The following is a 25,102-nucleotide window of genomic DNA, read 5'->3' on the forward strand; positions in this document are numbered from 1 at the left end:
AAGCACGGATAAAGAAAAATAAGTATGCCACTTTTCAATAGAGGTATTGCTAATAATAAAAGCAGACAGACACCCGGACATATCTCACAATGTCCAGTGAGGATGTCCATGCAGAAAAAAAATGCGATAGATCATAGAGATCCTATGCCAAATTCAGAATATCCATAAAACTCGATCTTGAGCTGCTCATCTTCAGTCGCTCTTTACACCCCATTTATCTTTACCGCAGCACTAACGACACTACCACGTACTCTGCCAGTCACCATATGTTTCGTTTTGGCAGTGTTTATGGTATGTCCAGTGTCCAGTCGTAGCTCTCCTTCTGAGAGCCGTACAGACTTTCTCTGTAGCTCTACGATTAACTCTAATAATATCGATGTCGTCCGCAAAGTCCAAAAACAGCACTTCGTGATGATGGTGCCACTCCTCTGCACACCTACCCTTCGTTCAGCACCTTTCAAAGCTAGTTCGAGGGCCCATTCCATTGCTTCAGACCATCTAACACCACAAACGCGCTCGAAATTTCACCCGCTTTCCTGACGCTTAAAATGTGTAACCGTCAAGAGTCGTATCCAAACTATTTTTAAAATTGTTCAGCTTCTTTAATCTAAACTAAAATCTGTCTTGTAATATTTTTTTTATTGGGAGAGTCTCATACTCCTTGATGTTTGATGGGTTATTTTCGAGTTTATTCTCGTTTTTATATTAGCAACCAAATTACATTGACTATTGCAGCAAGGGAAATTTCTTCAACTTGTTTCAAAATTTTCGCAGAATTCTGGTTGAAAACTGACAATCTGTTTTTTTTTGGGGTTGCGTGTTTATTGATATCTGCACGGTTTATTATATAATCAATTTTTGAAACAAATGAATTTTCTAAATCAAACATGATTGAATAAAAGTATGCTCCCGATTGAAACGCATTCCTTTTTTCTTACACCTTCCAGATACGAAAGGAGGACGAGGACAGCGACGTCGCCAAGGATTGGAAGTTCGCAGCAATGGTAATTGATAGATTGTGCCTTATAATTTTCACATTTTTCACAATAGTGGCAACCATAGCTGTTCTATTTTCGGCACCGCACATCATCGTTTCGTAGCCATATGGAAAAGGTTATTGTTATTGGTTTTATCACAAAATCAATTTGTTATTCATTAAATTATTGTCGAGAATTTTTAAATGAATTTCAGGACGGTAGAGAGGCAAAAAAGAAAAAGAAACAAAACAAAAAAAACCTAACAAACATTCAGCCGGTAGGCCTGAACCGAATCTGTATGGTTCGGATAGCAAGAGCAGGAATGTTTAGTCGAGAACTAGGTGCAAAAAAAAACTAGGCGAAAGCAAATGAAAAATAAAAAAAAACAATAAAAAAAAAATCGAAACAAAAGAGGGGAACACATTTTAGAAGATTATTGCAAATAATGCTTAAGTTAAATAGTTGAAAGCTAGTTTTCAAATTGGATAGTTGTCGAATGAATTTGAGCACTACAGCATGGTTCGATGTAAATGTTTGTTCTGTTGTAAAGGTGTTTTTTCAACGTTTAATCAAACTCGTTCGTTTACTGTTTAATGAAGATTCCAGCGCTGAAAGTTCTGTCCCTTTAATTTCTTTGTATGATTAGGTGCGAAGCGCATTGCTCAACACAATTGACCACATGAGTTAATTCCGTTTTTTTTCGCAATAATCTGCACCGAAACGAAAGCAAGCGAAGACAAAGAATTTAAGTAAAAAAAACGGAGACACAACCAATTTAAGCTTAAGAACAAGTCAAGAAATTGAACAATATAATCTTTTTCGACTATTGTTTGTAGTGCAAGAAAAAAAAAAGAAGTAATCATACGAAACCGTATTTAATATAATGTAAAACTCTTTATCCCTTCAGTTCGAGCGATTATTATTGAATTGCAACTTTTTTGGAGCCTTCGGCCCCGGCGAGGTCCGCGCGACGAGGACGATGCGGCTCGAGGGGTGAAGGTTTTTTCCAAAAGGTCGCAAGCGAGTAAAGTGAAATTTCTAAATTATTCATTGGACGTCAAGAGGATTAGGAAAATCATCATCAGCACAGATGAAATAAAACAGAAACAGCGGGTGAAACTGTTGTTTCGACACCGAGCGACTGGTGCGCGCACTCGAGAAGCTGGCGGCTTGACTTCCGGCTTAGCGGGAAGAGATCGATCGATTCGTTCGAGTTTGCAGTTGGAGACTATAAGATTGAAGAAATACGAAGCAAAAAAAAAAAATATGGCAATGAACAACACCGGGATACGTTTCGGTTTGGCTGCGCGGTCGAGATTGTGTACAGAGAGAACGGCGATACAGTGGAGACGCGGAACACAGCGGCACAAATTCAATGGAAGAAAACGAGGTATTATTAAGATGGCCGAATATTGTAGGAAGGATGGAAGCAGAGAGAAGGAGGAAGAGAGAGCAACGGAAAGAGTGGACGAGGAAAGAGGAAATTTATCAACAGCGGCACGACTGTGATATATAATAAAAACAAGTATATTTAAATTATTATTAACGATTGATTAAAGTACTGTAACTATATTGATTAACGAGATGAGCGAGAAGAAGAAAAAGAACAACTAGAAGGAATCACGCAATTGGCAACACCGTAAATGAGATTGGGCTTGCAGCTTGGCTGTACTTCAGAGTTGAGCAGGCAATGGCTAAGTTTGTATAATGTCATGCTGTGAAGCAACTCAGGTTTTGCTTCGTTTCGATTTCGTTAGAAGAACTGGTTAGTTTTTCAATAGTGCTATTGTAGAGAAAATGGCGGACAACTACTTTGTTGTTGAACGGATGTAGAAACGCCTTTCAATTGCTAGAAAACATTCCCATAACAGATGTTCCTGATGGAAATTTTGTGAAAAAAGGGGATTTTGATGATCACGAATTTTTAAGAGTATTGTAAACAAATGTACAATATTTTTTCATTTCCTTTATGAAAACAAGAAGCCGCCCTTGTAGAACGTTCAGTGGAGCAATAAATTTAAGCGTTCAAGTTCCGTGCACGAGATTAGATTTATTGATTACAATAACTCTAATAAATAATCGAAGCAAGTTCGCACTGACCATTGATTGATTGAATGAATTCGGCATTGTTCCTTTAGTCACGTTATCTTACGTCCTCGAATATATTTTATTATCGCTTGAAAAGGGTGTTTTTAAAATAGATTATAGCGCAAAACGAGAAAATATTAACTCTTCAAATAATCATTTGTGTTCTTCAAATTTCAGTTGTTCCATTTAATATCCGATGAAATGTTTGTTTATTATCTGATGAAGCTCTTATATAGGCCAAATGATGCATTCCCAATTTACTAGGTCCATAACTCTGCCGACCGTGCTTGGGAAAGCGCGGTATAACGACCAATCAGAGGTCGAATTTTGTATTTTGACAAGGCTTAAGAGTTTTCAATAGTACAATAGTTCGAATGATAAAATTGCAATTTCATGCATTTGGTAGGAATCTTAGAAGATTTTAATCGATTGCTGCAAAAACGAAGGAAATCCATCGAAAACAAACCGATTTATTAGCATTTGAAATTTTTCTCACTTTTTTAAGTTTTAGATTTTCATTTTACATCCCTATGCAGCCGAACTTCCTGAGAGAAGTATTCTAATTCAAAATTAAATCTTCATTAATTCATTTGTTGTCCTTATAAGGACAATTGTTCAATTTATCATTGAGAGTGAGGACTAAGGCGCACGGTCAACACAATGAGAAAGGTGTTTTCACATTGAAAACTAGACACGGCTTTACTGGAGGAAGTGTTGGCAAATGCATCTACCGCTAATACCACCGCTATCAAACGAAAGCGCGTCTTTCCATGTGGGGAATATCAACAACGAAAAATGACGCGCGTCTAAGCATAACCCGAACTGTTTCACCGTGCTGCTTCCATTTACCTTTACATCGGCCTCAGGGAAGTACCGGCTGCATCTGCATCTACCGCTGAGGCTGTCACTATACTGCTGTTGGTACCATTAACTCTATTAACTCACAGTTAACAGTTTTAACTCTTCAAATAAGTATGTTATTTGTGTATTAACTCTTCAAATAAGTATGTTATTTGTGCTCAAAAGAACAATTGTTCAATTCAAAATCGGATTTACGCAATCGCATCTCTGTAATATTACCGACAATAATATTCTTCTGAACAAACTGATACAACTTTCCCATTAGGCCTCTGCCATTATAGACACGAAAAGCGACGCGAACCGATTCGCTCAGCTGTAGGTTAATGTACAGCCATCAGTAGAGCTGTACATCAACCTACGGCCGAGCGAATCGGTTCGCGCCGCTTTTCGCGTCTACTATGGCAGAGGCCTTAGAGGAAGTTGCTGGCTGATGTATTCACTTCATGCAAGCCTGCTGCTGATGCTTCCCGCTACCACACTGAAACAGCATTTTAGTGAAGGAAGTGTCGTTGCATCAGCTGACCCTGCTACTATCGATGCTGATATACCCACTGCAACAGCTACGCTATGAATAGCCATGCCACAGTTGTGGCCGCTATACGCTGGCCCAACTGCTGAGCAACTGCAACGCTATCCGTAGCCATGCCACAGTTGTGGCCGCCATTGGTATCCGCTGTACCTGCATCTGCTGGCCCTGCTGCTATCGATGGTGAGATCCGCTGAAACTGCTACGCTTATTCGCAGCCATGCCACAGTTGTGGCCGCTATCCGCTATCGATGGCACCCACTGCTCGCTCCCGCTGCTGCCAAGGGAGGACTGCTGTCGTCGCTGTTCAGAACTACTATGAGCGGCTTCGACTAAAACAGGCTCTTATATAGGGATGAAAATAGGAATGAATTATTTTTCGTAGGTGGTGGAATGACATAACTTGAAAAATATGTGTGATTTCATTCTGGTTCAGAGCGATCATTTGATAAGCTCCACCTCTTTTTTCAGTTTCTAAAGTTTTTCCTCAGTTTCGTAGCACGGATGCACAAAAATGATTTCTTGTCGAACATTCTGTCGAGCCGGACCGATAGCACTCTCATTGAAGCAACAAAATAACATGTTTTGTGTCGTGTTGTGCAGCTTGGTTGAAGAAAATGTTTTTTTTTAGCTCTGCATAGTCGAACTAACTGCTTTTGTGAATGCGTACTAACAGGGCAGTTTATTATTCAATGTCGGTTATGCTGATCGCAGCCTTTGCGCTGCCCCTACAGTGGGGAGTTTACTAAATAAAGTAAAAATTAGACAACTACAACAGAATTTGATTGCATCCCGCACAGAATGTCTGCTTGTGCTGATGCCAGAAAACTATTAACCTTCATTTTTTTTTATTTGCATTCAAAAAAGCATTTTGCTGTTCAAAATCGGTTGCTAATTACAACCTTTGAGCTGCCCTAACATTGGGGGAATTAAGATACACGGACAACATGCACTGTGGAAGCTATTTCACATTCAGTAAATTAGACGGGTGCGACAAATTTAAATTGCTAGGATGCAACACAGAATGCTTGCTTGCGTTGACAAAAATTATTAACTTTCAATGACTTATTTATTTGCCTTGAAAAAGGCATTATGATTTCCAAAATTGGATTTCCTGATGGCAATCTTCATGTTGCCCTGACAGTGGGGGAATAATGGCAGTCTGGCGACACACGTTGAGAAAAACCGCGCTGCTCCTGAGACGTGGTGACCAACCACAGGGCTAGTGCTGCTGCTAAGGAAGGACGACTGCTGTTGTCGCTGTCTAGAACTATTATGAGCGGCTCCGGCTGAAACAGGCTCTTATATAGGCCAAATAACAGGTTTTCAATTGCAAGGTATATGATCCTGTCGACCGTGCTTGGGAAGCAAGCATGTAACGACCAATCAGAGGTCGAATTTTTCGTTCTGACAAGGCTTGACTATTTTCAATAGTACAATAGTGTGAATAATAAAATTACAATTATCTTATTTCGGGAAGAATCTTAGAAGATTTTCCAATCTATTGCTGCAAGAACGAAGGAAATCCATCGAATACTAACCGATTTATTAGCATTTGAAATTGGACATATTTTTCACTTTTTTCGGTTTTAGATTTTCATTTCACATCCCTATGTAGCCGAACTTCCTGAGAGAAGTATTCTACTTCAAAACAACAGATAATTTTTTTATGAAAGCAGTCTATTACCCGTATATTTTAATCCGGTAATTCTTCAGTAAGATGAAATATTCAAACAATTTCATGAACGTATTATGGGCGCGATATATTTATTGGTAAATGCAGTCAGTTTTTTCGTTATCAATTTCAAACACTTTTGTTCTGATTTTATTGAATTTCGAGAAAGTTGTGAGCAGAAGTAATATCTTTTCACTAGTATCTGAAAAGACTTGCTATCACCAATATCCTCACAACGAAATATTTTTTTCTTTTGACCTTCTTTTGTTGCACCGAGTAATTTGTTTCCATTTTCACAATCCTTGTTAAAAAAATTCGTTTTTCGTTTTTCATATGTATATTTCCGATCAGATTGTTATGGAAATTCTAACAAAACAGATTCTTGGAAGTGATTCTTGAATGATCTTTTTCATGAACAACAAAGAGTATTCAAAAAGTATTCCAGTAGATTTCACTCAGTCGTTGAATTCTATAAACAACACCTTCAACCAAAGAGAAAATCATGAATGATTCGAACCCTTATTGGCCAGTTATTTTCAGAAGGTGGTGATTCTAGTTTACACAAGATTTCTTCAATACTTTGAACAAAGCAAGCTAGTCTGTCCTCGGTGGTAAAGCAATTCGAGACTCGTAAAGAGCACAGATTATAGACGATGGTACTTGAAAAAAAAGATATAACGGCAAAATTTAAATGCAAAACTGAGTAGGTGTTGATCAATTTAAAGCACTAGAAGAGGATAGCGATGAAATCTACCGTGCTGGATCGAAATCCGTACACCTAAGCACATGATAATCTTCGACGGTCAATATAAAATCAAGAAATCACATATTGTTTCAAACTGACATTTTTACTTGTAGGTCTACTTATATTTTATCACTATTTTCAAGCAAAATGATTAAAATCACTCCAAAACTTGAAAAAATCATGTTTGAATAGAACATGTTTTGAATCGAAATCCGTACACAGTTTTTTGTCTGAATCAAAACCCGTACACTTTTGAATCGAAATCCGCACACACGCGATATTGACTGGATCAAAGTCCATACAACAATAAATCAAAATCCGTATCGTTATAGAAGTACAAAAATGAACATCTTTTATTTAAAATTTTTCTTTAAATTAACGAATAAATATATTTTGAGGATCGATTGGTTCCTGAAGTTTCTAATTTTTTACATCAGCTAAAATAGTGCAATTTTCGTAGCGTTTCGTAGTAACCGGAACGCCGGAACCTCTCGAAGCTTCCCGGTACGACTTTCCCTTGCGCACCTCAGTCACAGCCCGTTCGAAATTGTTTGCCGTATACTTAAACTTGTTTTCTTCTGAAAACAAGAAGAAAGTTCAACAATATAATACGCATGATACACACGCTGTACGGATTTAGATTCAAGCAAATAACAAGAATCAAAATCCGTACGGCACAGTTTTTGTTGAATAAATACAATTTACACTATTTACCAGACAATATACAGCTCGAAAATGACAAATACTTACCTTTTCCATCAATTTCAAAAAGATTCACAGCGTAAAACACATATATCCCACTTGAAAATCGTTTTTATCTGAAGAACGTTTTCTTAGTAAATTCTCTAACGATACAACGAAATGACAACTGAAACCGATACACGATTGATTTTTCATTTTTAATATTTTTATTTCATGGCCTACTGGCGCATAGTTTAACTCAACAGAAGGCCAACAGTTCAACGGATATGTACATGTAACATTTTTATAATGCTTAAAACTGAAGAAAATCATCAAGGTGTACGGATTTCGATACTGTTCGGGTTTCGATCCAGCACGGTACTGGTTTTACAATTATTTCTAGCAACGTCCGTAAAAGTTCTTGTTTTTTTCTAAGAAAATTTCGATTTAAACTAATTCAACTCTTGATAAGATTCCCTATGATGCAATGGTGCAATGGGAATGTTTTTATGTAGATCCACATAAGGTTTCATCTATTTAAGTAGAATTGAGGTTTTGCCCGAAACAGTAACTTTGTTTTTACATGAAACTGGGCTTTAACATAACACTGAAACATATATTTAAACAAAAATCATTTTCAACACTTTCCGGCATAATCGGGAGATTTTTCTACAACTTGTTGCTTACTGACTAACAACAAGCGTTCTACTGATGGGAAATTGTTCTCGAACAAAAAGCTCCTGTTTAAGCTGGGACGAGACTGTTTTATTGAACTGGTAAACCGTAAAAAAATATGCATTTGAAATTTTCTAGACCCACTGCCTAATCCCGTTTGGGGTTGAAGATAATTTGACACTCTTAAACTTTAATATATGAATTATAGAGTAGAAGTGAGGATATGACAAAACTTTCGCTTGGTTCACAACACAAACCTGCACATTTCGTGTGCGTGACTGAGCTGTCTGAGAGCTTTATAACTGTTAGGTTTCTTTTGTAATTTCTTCAGTATTTGGCGAGACCTTCACAATGTTTGTGGACTTCGCTTCATATGCTTTATTACTCCTTTACTCTCAGCTCCCATATGAATTTTTTTCCGGGAGTAAATATCACTTTAAGAAGAGAAAATTTCCATTAGAAAGTATTTAAAACAACATAGAAAACTAATTTCACGCCTCCTTGCTGAGGATCAAACTTTTTGATGTACTGCAGAAGATAAAATTCACTGATGGTTGACGTGAAGTTCCTCCAATCCATCTGACCCCCGACCTTACCCAAGCCGAAATCACACCCCCCCCCCAAGAGCGAGTCTCACCTGGAACACTGAATGTGCTGAATCGATTAGTATTGCATGCTTTTTCCCGCTGGACTTGAAGAACCGATTGTTGTAAATAGTAGTTTGTAAGGGGCACACACAAAATATTCCTAACACTGGCAAAAAGGACGTCATTATCGCAAGCAACTGCTATCCATTTGGGCTCAATGGAGGGCAGTTCGAGACATAATTTCTGCACCGTTTTTGCACCTTATTTTTGAGGATTCAAAAAAAAAAACATAATAATGGAATGACATTGGCAAGTTTAACCACTGGTTCGACACGGGTTTGGCTCTGCTGGTTGTGGTTTCCTCTCCTCCAAAAGGTGAAGAAAAGGAGGGGATGCTTTGGAATGGGTAGTAAATGTCAAGTTCGGCATACAGTACAGGTCAAATAAAAGTTTACTTTTTCCTGACAACTGTTTGTAAAATTAAAAAATATTCGTGAAAATATCTAACAGTCTCCAATTGAATGAGAACTTCACTTTTTCAAACTAAAACAAATTTTCTGCTAGATAAGCCACTTGGGTAAACTTTCACAATAGTATACCGGGCTTGGGAGCAAGTTTGTTTGGAAGATTTACCTGATATACTCAACTTGCACACAACCTAGTACGAATAATAACTGGTATTCTCAATTCTCAGCCGTTTGAATTCCCCACTCCTTTGACGAGTAGACTACTCGGAGTAGTGTAAGATACACAGTTCACGACTGGGTATTTTTCTACAAACTCTGTATGAAACCTCTGATAAGTGATATTTTGCATATTTAAAGTGTACCGGATTCTGTCTCTTTGTACAACTTTGAGGTTAGGGTTTTCTTTACTTCACGATTTCGAGCGTGAAATTTACAGCTTCCACTGAATAAACAGCCACAAAATGCTAAGCATGCGTCGGCGATGCAAACAGTCGGGCGAGGTTTCACGCACGTAGTTTAAGTTCAAGGGAAAATTAGCTCTCAAAATTCGAGGTTTGCGGCGATCTACAATAATCGGCACAATACTAAAGCATTTTCAAAGTTTGAAGAAAATATCTTCCACTCCAATTAGGGAATTTATTTAATTGATAACTTTTTTAGGTCTTGTAATAATCCAACTGCAAATCAGTAGAAAAATTGTTATTAATTTGTTTTACTGCAACTTCGTTCGAGTTAACTGAGGTAATTTTTTTTCTGCTAATTTTCATGAGTTTGAAAAAAAAGCTTCATAAACCCTTATAAAACTCTGTCATTAGTGGGTTTCAACAGGCTGGCCAGCTTTTCTCGGCGAAAAAACGGGACACATAGGTGAAAAAAAAACGAAACACTTGGGAAGATAGGTTTTAATTTTTTTTCTCAATTCAAGCAATCATTTGTTGTATCTGCCTCAAAGATACTGATGATGATAAAACTATACGCAGTAGAGTGTGATTTTTGGTAATAAGTTCGTGAAATTTGTCACAAAAGAGGTCGAAATTTTGCCTAAAAACTTTATGACTCTAATGGTCTCAACTGGCAATCGTGGCAGTGGCGTAGTACTACCGGGAAGGCACTAAAGGTACTCAGTAACATTAAATAATTGCTGGCAGCTGAGAAAGTTATTTTCTGTTTCGTGAAATATTGGGACCCAACGGGTTGCAACTATCACGAACTCTGTTTTCATTGAAGCTTCATTCCAAATTTTTCAAAGAGTATCCAAGAAACGGTACGAAATGGTAAAAAAAAGGAAAGGTTAGAAATAGTTTAACACGATACGTCTGGTCAGCCTAACTTTTATTAAATACTTGTTCTTTTTTATTGGAATATTTTTTTCGAATGTTGCCATAGAACGTACTATTTGATCACGGAGAATAGCAACGGATGTCGATAGATTACCTAATATAAAAATGAGTGCATCTTTTAAACAAAAAATTTGAGAATAAGTGATTAAGCTTTCGATATTTATTTTTTTCTAATTAATAATAAAGTTTTCGATCTTTGGATCAATTATTTATATATTCCTTGAAATTCGTTCACCCATTCTCATTACAAACTTTGTGGTAATATTTTGTATTTCCTCAAACAGCTATTGTAAAAAAATCTGTTGACAAATGAACAACAATCTCAAACTCAATTTGAGGATTCGGCATTCAGTGCTGTCTTAGTATAAAGAGTGCTAACAAATACTCAGTTTTGTATTTTACGGTCCCAAAAAAAAGAAAATACTGAAAAGTACTGGCAAGTGATTCTCCATTGTTGATTGAAACTATCGAGAAACACACCAGCGTGCTTTGAGTTAAAATACTACCGAGTGTTGAAATTAATCACATGTTTCGTTTGAACGCTGTTCAATTGTGTGGGTGCTACCTACTAAATCTCTATTTCTGAGGCGGCATCCAAAAATTACGTAACGCTCATAGGAAGGAGGGGGAGTATCCTTGAGCGTTACGATTTGTTTCACAGGAGAGGGGAAGAGGTGAGTTCAGCGTTACGTAACAAAAAATCTCTGGAGAGACTCTCCAAAAACAAACCGTGAGCGATCGTGAGCGAGCGCGGCACCCATTTTGAAATAAGTTTTTGCATGGACAAATGCTCATGCAAAATGTTAAAAGCACTGCCTCTAGATATCTTCATGATGTCAGATTTAAGATTTTCCAAGATAATTTTGTGGGCATTCTTGATAACTTGGGTAACACTTATCAAGCCATTGTTTGGATTGCACAGTATTTTTTCTCATAAAAAAGCAATGAGAAATCATGACACGAAACTGCATTGCATCCATGGTTGATGCAATTACCAAGAGTACTGTTACCCACAGCGATTTAACTTAGGAACTAAAAGGCGGATTTTTACAAAAAAAAAAATATCTATCATCTGAGAGAATGAATTTTTGTTACCAGCACCATTTGACAAAGAGCCTCGGGATCATTTTCGGGCGTATCAAAATTCTTGTTTGTTCATGAAAAACATATACTAGGGATTTTCCTAGTGTACTAACAGAAACAAGGGGTACAGCAACGAATAATTTTGAATAGATTCTTTTGCGATGCGAATACATGTTTTTCCACAATGCAAATAGATTATATTAATTAGCTGTAACCAGAACAATTTCTTCGATTAATTTTTATATTTCTCTTTTTATTATTTGCCATTGAGGCAGGTAGAAATGGGAACAAATCATTTCTCGATCAGTTTTATTTTCGGAGTTTTTAGTTTATATTTTGCGGCATATGATGATTGTTTATGAACAAAAATAATGCACATTTTAGATTCGTAACTAAAAATATTAGATGTGCAACGAAATTCTGCAGCTTTTTTTTTGAAAAAGTATGCAATCTCTTGGAAAAGGCTTGGTGAGTAACTCCTAATACCAAGGAAGCTCTTCCTGCGTCTAGCATGGATCCTTATACAGCAACTCTCCAATTCTGCGTCTTCGAAGGTTTTGAGCCTTTCTTCACACTGACAGCCATCAACTGCAAATTTACCGTCTTTCAAACGACGAAACCAATCACGATGCGTTGTTTCATTTAGTGACTTAGAGCAGCATTTGCGTGAACATTTTTAACTTTTGTTGCGTTTCGGTCACCCTTTATTTAAATAAAATTAGAGATGTAGCTCTTCCTGCAAATGACGGCACAAAATCAAACATTTTCACGCAACTTAAAGTATATGACACCACAATAAAGTCACTAGCGTGTCGAAGCGATTTGATTACCATACGTCTGAGCTCGGCTTGAGATATGTAAAAATCGAACAACTTTACTGCTGGCGCCATCCAGGGATAAACAGCTAGAACTTTGTTAGATTTGAGAATTCAGAATTGAGAATTTGAGAAAAAAACGTGAATCGACGCAATAATAAAACGGTAGATTTCTGGATATTCTGAATAAAAAATCTTTCGAGATAAAAAAAGATTAAATTATGCTGGTTTCAGCCACATTATATAGGGTAATCGCTTCTATATTCATTTTAACATCTATATTCATCTCATCAAATAAGATGAGATATCCTTTTTTATCGTTATCGTTATTTATCGTCAAATTTTAATTTTTTTTTGAAAAATAAATCTCGACCACTCGACTAAAACGAGAGATAAAATCAAAATTATCTTTACTTAGAATAAAATAGTATAATTTGACAAAAAATTGAACAAATAAGAGCGATGAGATGCATATAGGGACGAGTACCTTAGATGTGAAATAGTTGCACTGCTTAACCTGTTTTCAAGAGTAGTAGAAAACCGCTTCATAAAACCATCATGAAACTATGCCATTTACAGTTTTAAATCGTTCTTGAGTGGTTTTAATAAATAGTTGTTCCTGTTATTCAAAACAAAAGTTAACATTAAATTGTGAACATTGAATTCTTTTTTTTTTAGACGAGTGAGTCTGGCGAATGTTACCTTAAAACGCCCTAGATTGCAGGAAACAAAAACAAGAGGAATTTTTGACCAGAAATAGCGTGACTAAGGGAATAAGTTTTCCGATGCTTGTAACATTCGTTCATACTTCTTCGATGAATTTGTGCATCCGCTTCAAAAAAAAAAAAAAAAAATTAAAAATTACAATAATACTTGGATGAGAAGCAAAATTAATAGTTTTCTTGATAATTTCACAAATGAATTGGCGATTACCCAATAAGGAAATAAAATGCTCCAAATTAAAATTCGTGATACTCAACAATGGTCCCCGTGGTTCTGTGGTTAGCGATGTCGGTCGGCTAGCTCTCCCACACGGTTGTGATATCGGGTTCGATTCCCGATCAGGTCGAGGAACTTTTCGAACTGGAAATTTTCTCGACTCAGCACTGGGGCACGGTGTATCGTTGTACTTATCCTACAACATGCAAAATGTGCCGAAAACAATATCGATAACGAAATCCCTCAACTAATCTAGTTGATCGAGACCGCATTGGCCCCCCAGGCTAGCGTGCGATATTGTTTGTTAACATTTAATCGGAACGATTGAGGTTTTAAGCAATGGATAATTCGTGAATTAGTTCATAATGTCTGAAAATATTGATAATGTTCGTATCAATTATGATAAAATGCTACAATCATCCAATTTACAATTCATTTATTTTATTTAAATACAAAATAAAAATAAGTGGACTTAAATGCGAACCCTGGGGCACCCCAGAGGTGACTGAATTGGGTTTTGAGAGTTTATTTTGAAAGCCCACTATTTGTTTGCGATTTGTTGGATATGACTGGAGCCGATACATAGTTTAGACACTATTTGCGGTTTGAAAAGTTATGATAGTATGTCGATTTCTCTGCTGGAGTCAGTGTATAGGACTTCTACCTATCTACAATTGCGTTGAGAGTGAAGGTTAAAAATTCCAGAAGATTCGAAGTCGTTGAGTGACCTTTAAAGAAACCATGCTGTATACTTGTGATAATGTTTTTTATTTGCTGAAAATTTTATGTCACATGTAATTCAAAAAGTTTTGTAAGGCAAGAGATAACAGCAATTCCCCGGTAGTTACGGACGTCAGATTTCACGCCTGACTTCAAAATAGGCACCAAGTAAGAACATTTAGAGGTTTCGGGAAACTTCCCATCTTTCAGAGATAATTTGAAAAGGCGTTTTAGTGGAACTGTAAAATCTTTAGAAAGATTCTTCAAGAACATGGGAGCCACTCCGTTAGGTCCAAGCCAGTTTGGCGCGTCTAAGCTTTTAAATGCTTGTAAGATTTCGAAAGTTGATGAACAAATACATGTTTATAGATTTCGGGGATGAACGCAAAGAAGTCACGATCGGGGTATTCTTCAGAGATTGTAATATCAACTTCCTGAAAGAAATTTGTAAAAAGATCACAAATTTTGGATGAGTGGTAACGTAGCTGAAATTTTTTTTTAAGCATGATTTGACTTCATTTTCGACTTTACGATTATACTCTTCCTGTGCGGCAATGATGGGAATACTTCAACCATTATGGTACCTTCTCTGTGTTTGATATTCTTGTGGCCTTTGCACTAATATGGACTTGAGTTGGTATTTCATATTAATAGAACTGACTTACAGTTAGCCAAATTTCTACATATCGAAGGAAGATTATTCTGAAAGTCAAAGATTCTCACAAAATAATGCTGCCATTTGGAGTCATACAGATTAGAAACAATCAAATCAACAGTCAAACTGTGCGGTATTATGTAGCTATTGTCATTTTTTCACGCTAATACCAAGCGAAAAGGTGGTAAAATAATGAAGAAAATCTGAATATAAATATAATATGAATCAAATAGAGTAAAATAACTATAGTGAATAAATGAAATAAGAATTTGCAACTTAAATTGAAAACAATGAGATTTGCTATCTACAGACCAGTAAATGGACACAAAATAATTACTTTTCTTAATTATTATGGAAAAATATTCCGAGCAATAACAACCATTTGAGATCAGCAAATTAGCCTTTCGGTTGTCCCGTCTGGACGAGGGAAAAAAAATTCTAAGCCTAAAAGTCACACCTTATATTCCCGTTCATTTTCGCATCCTTGCAAACTGCATACATTGCCCGCTTGATTAAAACTTAAAATGTAAGTCATATGACAAAAATGAAATTAGTTCGTAAAGTAAATCTAGCCAACAGAGCTCTTCCGTGATACGCGTTCGGAGTCTAGTCACCGACTGAGGTGTCTCATCGCTTGCGCCGCTGTAGATATAATAAGTCATTATACACTGTGTGCGTGAAGAGATCACTCTCTCAGTTATAAAAAATTAACTCCCAGCGGGCAGTGTGTGCAGTTCATCGTTGGCGTGCTGAGATACGGGAACACAATATGAGAGGGTGATTCGACTTTGGTTTAGAACTATTTATACCTTTCCCAGTAGTTTAATTGGCCAAAACACCTTGCCGGAGACATTGGAGATTGCGGGTTCGTGTCCCGTCTGGACGAGGGAAAATTTTGTCTAAGCCTAAAAGTCCACCTTCTATTCCCGTTCATTTTCGCATCCTCGCAAACTGCATACATTGCCCGCTTTACTAAAACTTTCGGTTGTGTTTTATAGTAGTTTTATCAAGAAATTATATTGCATACTGAGTTTACGATGCTCTTGTTTAAATGTCATTTGATAGCCGACGGTTAAAACTTCGTACCATTTCAACATAGACTTGTGATACCTAAGTCAATTCCCTGTAAGTGCAGAGAAGAAAAGGTTTCCGCACTGAATAGGTGTTGAACCTGGATTAAATTCATTGAATAACTCAAACAAGTTCTACCATATTGAAAGAATCGGAGAGAAACAGGTTTGCTCCGATTCTTCTCCTTGTCCTTTTCTGAACCTATCGTTTTTAATTACGATGAATCCGCACTTCGTTGCGGATTAAATTATACTATTTTGCTCATGAGGACTAAAATGCTGAGTGCGTTAACGGCACTGATGGAACATAATTGGATACAGTTAATATTAAAGACTATGCGACGAAGGTTATATCGAACGTCTGAACGTTTGTAGGAATGTAATGTAAAGATACTATTTTAGATTATGTATGGGAAAAGCATACTATTTCATCCATGGGAACAAAATGTAAACTTTTTACCTAGTTCTTGGAAGGGGGCCGGTACATCTCCTCCCACTCATAAGTCATAAGCCATCTAGAAGAGATGACGTACGCCAATCAACTGATGGCTCGTAGCCGCATAACTTTTTTGCCTTTCTCCTAGAAAGGTATAGCAATCATCTCTTTCGACGAACTGAGCATTTTCTGTATGTATGTATGTGTGTATGTGTGTGTATGTGCAACTTTATTTTCTCACTCACTTTTCTCAGAGATGGCTGAACCGATTTTCATAAAATTAATTGCAAATGAAAGGCCTAGTTGCGCCATAGGTTGCTATTGAGTTTCATTGTAATCGGATTTTTGGTTTAGAGGTTATGTATCAAAATGTAAAAATCACGAAACATCAATATCTCAGAAACCACACAACCGATTTCAACAAAACTGGTTTCAAATGATTAAGCTGTCTCCAGAACCCTTAACTTTCAAATTTCGTTATGATTGAACATATGGTTCAAAAGTTATGTAAAGAAAAGTTATCCTGAGGTTGTTTGAACTCACTCATGTTTCTCAGTGATGGCTGAACCGATTTTCACAAAATTAGTGTCAAATGAAAGGTCTAGTTGCCCCATAGATTGCTATTGAATTTCATTGCAATCGGATTGTAACTGTGTCCGTTGTTCATAAAAATGTGAAATCACATAATGAAAGTAAACATATTGACTTTCTCCTATCGATCACCTGCTAATTTAAATGTGGTGGACTGGCTAATAAACATGTGGTTTAAAGGTTATAGAAAGAAACGAAACCCGCGGACTGTTTAAAACTATAGCTACAATCGAAATATATGGCCTCAACATCATTTAAATTTAATATTGTACTATTCCAATGTTTGCGGCCTTGCTCGGGATTGAAGTTGAAATTAAAAGTCATTTCTATTTGCCTTACTCCTAGAAAGGTATAGCAATCACTGCAAAAACTAAAGGTATAAAAGTGCTCAAAAGGGCCGAATGTCGTATACCACTCGACTCAGTTCGACGAGCTGAGCATTTTCTGCATGTGTGTGTGTAACGCTCTCCCAATATCACTCGATTTTCTCAGAGATGGTTGAATCGATTTCAATGAAATCAATTGCAAATGAAAGGTCTAGTTGCCCTATAAGACCCTATTAAATTTTATTGTAATCTGATTTCTAGTTTAGAGGTTATGTATCAAAATGTAAAAATCACGAAACATCAATATCTCAGAAACTACACAACCGATTTGAACAAAATTGGTTTCAAATGAACGGGCTACCTAAAAAACCTCAACTTTTGAATTTTATGAAGATTGAACATATGGTTCAGAAGTTCCAGAGAGGAACGTGTTCTGGAGACTGTTTAATCTCACTCATGTTTCTCAGAGATGGCTGGACCGATTTTCATAAAATCAGTGTCATATGGAAAGTCTTGTTGCCCCATAAGACCCTAATGATTTTTTTTTTGCGAACGGATTAATACTTTTCCTGTTATGTTTAAAAATGTGAAATCCAGCTATGAAAAGAAACATATTCTGATAACTATTTGGGCTCACTCACTTTTCTCAGAGATGGTTGACCCGATTTCCACAGAGTTAGTATGAAATGAAAGGTCTAGCTGCCTCATAACACCCTATTAAATTTTGCTGTAATCGGAATGTAACTTCGTCTGTAATGTATCGAAATGTGAAAATCACGAAACTTCATTATCTTAGAAACTACACAACAGATTTGAACAATATTGATATCGAATGAGCGGGATAGTTAAGGGTTAACTGATGAATTATGATTGAACATGTGGTTTCAAAGTTTGGCTCCCCCATACGTTCCCTTTTCATTTGATTGTAATCAAACTTAAGCAACCGTTATGTTTTAATTTGTTAAACAACGAAAGTCTATTATCTCTAGTATTACCTGACTTATTTGAACATAACTAGTGTCATACAAACGAGTCTTCTCTCAAACTTACAAATAACAAACTTCATAAAAATGTGATATACTGTTCAAAAGTTTTGTAAAGAAAAAAAAATTCAAAGACTATTCAACACTATAGCTGCTTTGATCAATATATATGGCCTCAACATGATTTAAATGTGGTATCGTACTATTTGAACGTTCCCGGTATCGCTCGTGATTAAATTGTTCGAAATTAAGAGTCATTTCTTATATTTCGCTATTTCTGAAGCACTAACATTACGTCAAATTTCATATTTTATACTTTAATTACAACATCAATATTTTAGAACCCAAAGAGTGAATATACCTTTTTGCATTTAAGCATTCATGTAAATCTATTTTTACAAATAATAAGTTTGAATGAGAAAGGCTGAGTCTGACCGCTAGGTGGATTAATTTAGGTTTTTTTAAATTATTCACGCGTGTATTCTCCGTTCTAACAGTCACTCTGATGCTTTGGAAACGATAACAGAGGTAGTGGAACAGGCGTGTCCAGCCCACCAAGGTTCTTATCGGCTGGTGGTGGTGGTCTTTTCCGTGCAGTGTGACCTTCGTTCGTTAGCGATCTCCAACTCAAAGTGTATCAGATGTGACTGTCAGCTGGATTGACTTGGCTGACCATACGGGGTTTTAAATTACCTGCTGCGCAAATACTTGCTACTTTTTCAGTCGATTACTGGAAGAAAGATGCCAACCCATTGAAGTCTTTGAAATTGATCAGTTTTAGTGACGCTCTCGTCAAAAATCATTCTAGATCATCAAATTAGCACGTTTTGCATATCTTTCGGTTGAGATCTCATAACAATCGAAATCCGAACTGCTTTTAGTTACGATTTATAATGGTTTTATCAAAGAGTCAACAGGATTTTTGAAAACACCGTTTTACAACTTACCTAAAACATAATTCAAGTTTCATAGGAAGTGCTCCATGCGGACGTAATCCATTTCATCATGAAATGCACAATGGACGTCACTAGGTGCAATCTTTACAAAATTATTTATGTTTTTCATTTATTTGATATGAAAATAAACAGTAATACAAAAAAGACTGATCTAATTCAGTTTGAGTTATTTAGTTTTTTGATTTGTTAGGTTCACATTGAAAGGATTCATATATTTTCGAGATAAAATGTTCTTCTACTATTTTGAGGATGGATTGTTTTGCCCAAAGTCAAATATTTTATAAGTAAAGTTTTAGAATCCCTATTGTTATTATTTTTTAAATCAGATTGACATGATGACATGATTTCAAATAAATAATTTTGAGTAATTTGGTTGAAGCCTTTTATTTATATGTAGTTTTAGGAATATTTTTTTATTTTTTGTCAAATTTTTTATCCATTCTGCTAAAATAATCATTTAGAGGTATATAAGACGATTTAGTAAGCTCGAAATATTTTTTCTAGTTTGTAACTTTTTTAATTATTGGCCAGTAAAAAAACAAAACAAATCCTCCAAGCGAAGTAACGCCAAGCAGCCCCGCTATGTAAAGTAAGTAGCAGCAGACAACTACAAAACAAAAGAAAACAGCACTAAAAATCAGTCGCATTTCTTATTAAAAACATATTAAACCATGCAAGATTCCATTGATCAAAGAGAAAGAACAGCGCGCGGCACGATAGTGAAAAATCGAGTTCGAACTTTCCATGCCTCAGTTTAGACGTGTGTTAGGGTTCGGTTTACGGGCATCGCGTTCGAGTTTCCTTCGTGGTGAACTCTGGACAGATCGCCATCGTCGTCGTTGTCGTTGTTGCCGAGTAGATTTTGTTTTTCACCAAAGTGCTACCAGAAAGCATCCCTGAATGGGTCCTATACGCTATGCGCTATCGTTAATTTTGATCGGTTTATGTTGAGAGCCAGGAACCAGAGCAGCACTGAACCGATTTCCTATAGAGTGAAAAAAATTTAAAAAAAATAATAGAAAAACTTTATCAGATTAGTGAATTGCGGCATTGTTTAGTGGTTTGTTAATGATATGTTCATCTTCCCGTTTCGATAGTTCACGAGCAAAGTAGTGAGAGAAAAAAAATTTAGGTGAAATCTCCAGAAAAAACTCAAAACCTCTAGGCTGCACGGGAACGGAGGAGGAAGCAGAGAGAGAGAGCGTAAGCAAATAAACAAAAGAAGTCGCTACAGGACAGTGTTGATACAATTGAAGCATTAAATCACGAACTTGAAAGCACAAAAAGGAGATACAATTTAAATCAATTAATAATTAAGTGGTAGTTAATTGAAAAAAAAAAAAACAATTAAGACCGTAAGTGATTAGGTAACGCAAGAAGAAAACAAGAGATGATATTTTGAAACATTTCAAACAAACCGAAGAATATCAGCGAAAGTAGTACTTTTTCATCCGGGAGACCCCCGGAGTCGAGCCAAAAAAAAAAATGGTGGAGAGCGAGAAAAGAGGAAGAGTAAAGGTGTCATGAGCAGCGAATAAAGTGCCGACAAGACGGATGGTTTCCCGCAAAAAGTGTCGCTGATGAAGTATTTACGAAATTCTATGAATTTTCAAATAGTACAGTAAACCAAATTGTAAAGTTGATTATACTTTAAGGGGTAAAAAAATTAAATCTTTAAAATAAAATTTAAAAGTAAATCAATTATCACACAGAACAGATAAACACGAACGTTATTGAGTGAGCGAATTTTTTGCGTTGACGAAATTACGAAACTGCGGTGGCGTTTTCCGGCGGAAAAAGCCAAGACCAAAACCGGTTGAATCACACACGTACACAGAAATGTGCGGCGTGATTCTGTGCCAAAGACATACACAAACGGGAGCTTAACCCTTCGAGCGAGGTTCTGCAAGCGATAAAATCCAGCGCGATAAAAAAAACTATAAATGAATGCCCCGTGCGGCACCGTTAAATAAAAAAAAATCACCGACGATGAAAGATTAAACAAAGATAAAACCAAAAATTGAATCGTTCTATCCAACACGGAGAAATAAAAAAATGTACCATATCAGTAATAAAACAGAAAACTTAAATCACTAATTGAAGGTCAAATTTGCTTAGTGCACCGTTTCCAGCCTATATCTTCAGAACGTTTGTGTTGTGAAGTTCGATTATTCGAACGAATCAGGTCAAAACGAACAGCCCAAAACAGCAATCAATCTTGCTCTGCAAAAATTCACTGATCAACTGTCAGATTGTGTGAGAAGAGTTAATTAAAAAAATACACCGCTAATTTGCCCAACGAACAAACGACTTTATTGAACGAGATACGTTGTAGGTAGTTTTAATTTTACACAAAACACACTTCGTAACCAGATCCCACTACACTGTCCTACCAAAGCGAGAGAGAAAGAGCGAAGAAAGTTTACTACTAACTATTGTTCGAATGATTATTATTATGGTTGAAACAATCCGCCGAATGTTACGATTTTATATCCGTTAGTTTAGTCCGAGCGCAAGAAACCTGAATGTTCAATTTACGAAGTTTTACAAAATGGCATTTTAGCGACCCCCATCAACACTAACCAACCCCACGCTGTCGCACTTTTACCCAGCCGGAATGTTGCACAAGCTCCGTACGGAATGGTGACCCCTATCGGGAGAAAGCTGTACCATACATTATTCATACCTTGTTTTTGTTTTCGTGCCAATCATCATTGAACCAGTTAAAGAGAGAAAAAATACATAAATTAAATGAATGAACTTAAAACGGGAATGAAAAATTTTCTACGCAATTTACATCAATTTGATAAATGTGAATATTTTAATTAGTAAAAAGCAAAACCAGTCAAATAGTAAAACCAAAGGAAAAAATAAAAGGAAGGTTAAATAACAAGGTACTTAACACTGAATAGAATTCCTATTTAAAAAAAAAAAAACAAAGTAGCATGGAAGTCATATGCAGTAGAATACTTCACAGATACACAGACACACAGCAACGTCACTACTACTATTACTGATATACTATTAGAGCTACAGACACACACACTGTGCAACATCATCCGAGACATTTCCGCTAGCAGTGGGGATGATGAGAGAGAGGAATACAAACCTCAGTTAATTTTGTTATTCGAAATAAACTCCTTCGCATCCTAGAATACGGAGGCTATAGTCTTATATTATAACCAAAGCACAATCCTAACTCGTCAGTTGGATCTCTAGACATCCATGGACTTCAAAAGTCTAGTAATTCTGTGTAAGTTCAATATGTTTTTAAACGGTTTATTGACAAGTTTTCTTGTTAAGATGATATTACAACAAAACTTCAGAATAAAATGTCAACTTGGATTTTTGTTACGGAAATTTCTCTCTAAATCCCACTGAGCAGCACTAACACTACCAGCAAACTCATCTATCATTCCGCAAAATTATTACTGGACACAAGAATACCCCTCACCGGCTCATTTGCCGATCATTTTCAGCCCTAGCTGCCTAATTTCCCTTCCTCAACCCAACATTCAACATTGTAGATATGACATTATTAAAATTTAGCAAGAGATACATCAATAATGAATAAAAAAAAAAGAGCATTTAGCGATTAAACAACCTACCTTCAAACTTTGATCTAAGCACTAATCCGGGGGGCCGTACCCTGGCAGGGCCTCAAACCGATTGAGCTAGTAGAGCCCCCTTTAATGCTTTTTGAACAAATAAAAAAGACAGCGCCAAAATTGACGATAAAAAGCAAAAAACGTGTTTCATTCTGATACTTTTCCTCCATTTCAAAATTCTACCAAATAAAAGTAAAGGAAAAAAAAACAAGTAAATCCAGACTTGCTTCTGGTGTAGAGTAAACGGCTAAATACACTGAAGGCAATTTTCCGAACTCTAGCAGAGCAGACCTAGTCTCAAAAATTGTGATTTTGTACATACTGAAAAAAACTAATCTTAGGAAAACAAATCGGAGCACTTGATAAAATAAAGAGAAAACTTAGACGAAGTCATTAGGCGGAAAGAAAAAAGCAAATCGCAGCGCGAAACGAGGCTTAATTTCCAGGCAATGCTCATCCAGCGCGAGTAGTAGTTAATCATCTTCCAAACTTTTCACCTCCATTGGTTTTCGGAAACTCAGCGTCCTCTCACACGCAAAGCCTCAAACTGATTTGTACTGTTCCTCAGAAGAAAGCTTAAAATAATTAGCAAGAAAAAATAGAGAAGCAAATAAAAAACAACACTAGAAGTGGTCAGTTCCATTCAACAGAAACGAATAATTTTTCGCTAATAAAAGTATCAAATAGAAAACATAAATAAAAAAATTTCATAGAACGCGTCAAAGAGAGACAGAATAAAACAGCGACCCTAGCCGATACGATCGTAGGATCTACAGAAATTATCAGCAACAAAACAAACGAGCAAAAGCAACCAAAGTAATCCCCTCACAGATCAAGCTGCTAAAACCAATATGTTATAGATAATTTACAACAGATTATTTATTGTAACTCAGTGATGAGGATTAACAGAAAACTCATCAATAATAAAGCTAGCAAATTTCAGTCGAGCTCTCTAAATTAGCTTCCGGAAAAATTAATAAAAAATACTCTTAGAAATTCATCATATTTCCCCCCACATTGCTTAAGCTCCGGAGCAATCGTTTCGCCTAAAGTTCACATTCGCGTAGCCGGATTTTACCATCAAATCAATCACGCACTGTTTTAGGTTCTTTTGTGAATACTCTTCAATCGAATATGAGAGCTAATACAGAACACGTTGTATTTAATAAAAAAAAAAAAAAGAATGAAGAGAAGCAAAAAAACAACAAAAATGGAGCAAAACTAGCCAAATTCTATTGAGGACTTAATTTTGACAAATTTTGTAATTACAATGCAGAGGAAAAATTAACGAAAATATATTGAAAATCGAAAAAAAAACGAATGCATCTTTTAATTCTTTTGACAAGAAACGCTTATCACTTGGCCGGAGGCGACCCCTATTAGAGCCAATTATTATCAGCTATAATTAGAGCAGATAATGGTCTCGGTAAACTGTTCGACGGCTTTTTTTTTCTCGCACACGCTGATTGTAGAACCGGTCTGTCGGTCAGCAGCTTAGACCATCGTCATCAGCCGATATTTCTCCCTTCGCAGGGAGATTAGAGAATTTGCCAATTTGATTGTTTGGGTGTCATGTGACGGATTCCGGAGCTTGCACCGAAAGGAAATGTTTTGTATTCGCTGCAATTTGTTTGACGATGGAATGCCGGGCGCTAAGCGGTGAATGATGATCGATCTCATCAAAAATCGATTAGCAGTTTTTGTTTTTATCACCTTATCGCGGGCACCTTTTTTAGTCAATGGTAGTTCTATCTTTGTTTTTGTTTAGTATAGAGATTGATTGGTACAGAGATAAATATGAATGAATGAGTTTATTTTGCTTCGGAATAATTTCCAGGAAAATTGAATCTTCCATTCCAAACTACAACAATAAATTTGGCATCACGGCGCAATCCATTGAGAAGTGTGTGGAGAACGTTCCGTTTATCCAACCATACACGTAACGATCTGGTGAACTACTAACTGCAAAGTTTAGTCGTGAGTATACTATTGGATAAATGACTCTCAATTCATTTCATAAAGGGACGGTGAAATAGGCGCGAAAAATGCCAGCACAACATTCCTTATAAAGTCTAGCACGAAATTGCGCCCAATGAAGTAAGGAATGAATTCATAGCCTCTATTCGTTGCTGCACAGTAATTTTGTCACTCTCTCTCTCTCGCTACTGTTAGTGCGAGAGTAAATTCGGTATACTCTCATGTTATCGCCACTGACATTCAGACGCCGCACGGAGAAGGTTAAGTACGCGTTCAGTATATGAAAGGGTTGTAAAAATCAGTTGGATTCATTGCATGCTT

The 25,102-nt window shown here is 36.5% G+C and overlaps 1 protein-coding gene across 3 annotated transcripts in view; it reads left to right on the forward strand.

Annotated features, from left to right (window-relative positions):
• The window catches only part of LOC129730225 (neuronal acetylcholine receptor subunit alpha-7-like), a 365,219-nt gene extending 340,554 nt beyond the window's left edge, over positions 1–24,665 (forward strand). The window contains exons 14-15 of one of the 3 annotated variants that reach the window (XM_055689380.1): positions 948–1,004; positions 24,642–24,665. In XM_055689380.1, the coding sequence (XP_055545355.1) occupies positions 948–1,004; positions 24,642–24,650 (66 nt within the window). In that variant the 3' untranslated portion in view covers positions 24,651–24,665. Of the gene's footprint in view, positions 1–947; positions 20,544–24,641 lie in introns of those variants that run through there. The other 2 variants (XM_055689377.1, XM_055689378.1) reach the window with 2 other exon arrangements.
• Positions 24,666–25,102: the final 437 nt, after the last annotated feature.

This window comes from Wyeomyia smithii, chromosome 3 (genome assembly GCF_029784165.1).
Source record: "Wyeomyia smithii strain HCP4-BCI-WySm-NY-G18 chromosome 3, ASM2978416v1, whole genome shotgun sequence".
Lineage (NCBI taxonomy): Eukaryota > Metazoa > Arthropoda > Insecta > Diptera > Culicidae > Wyeomyia > Wyeomyia smithii.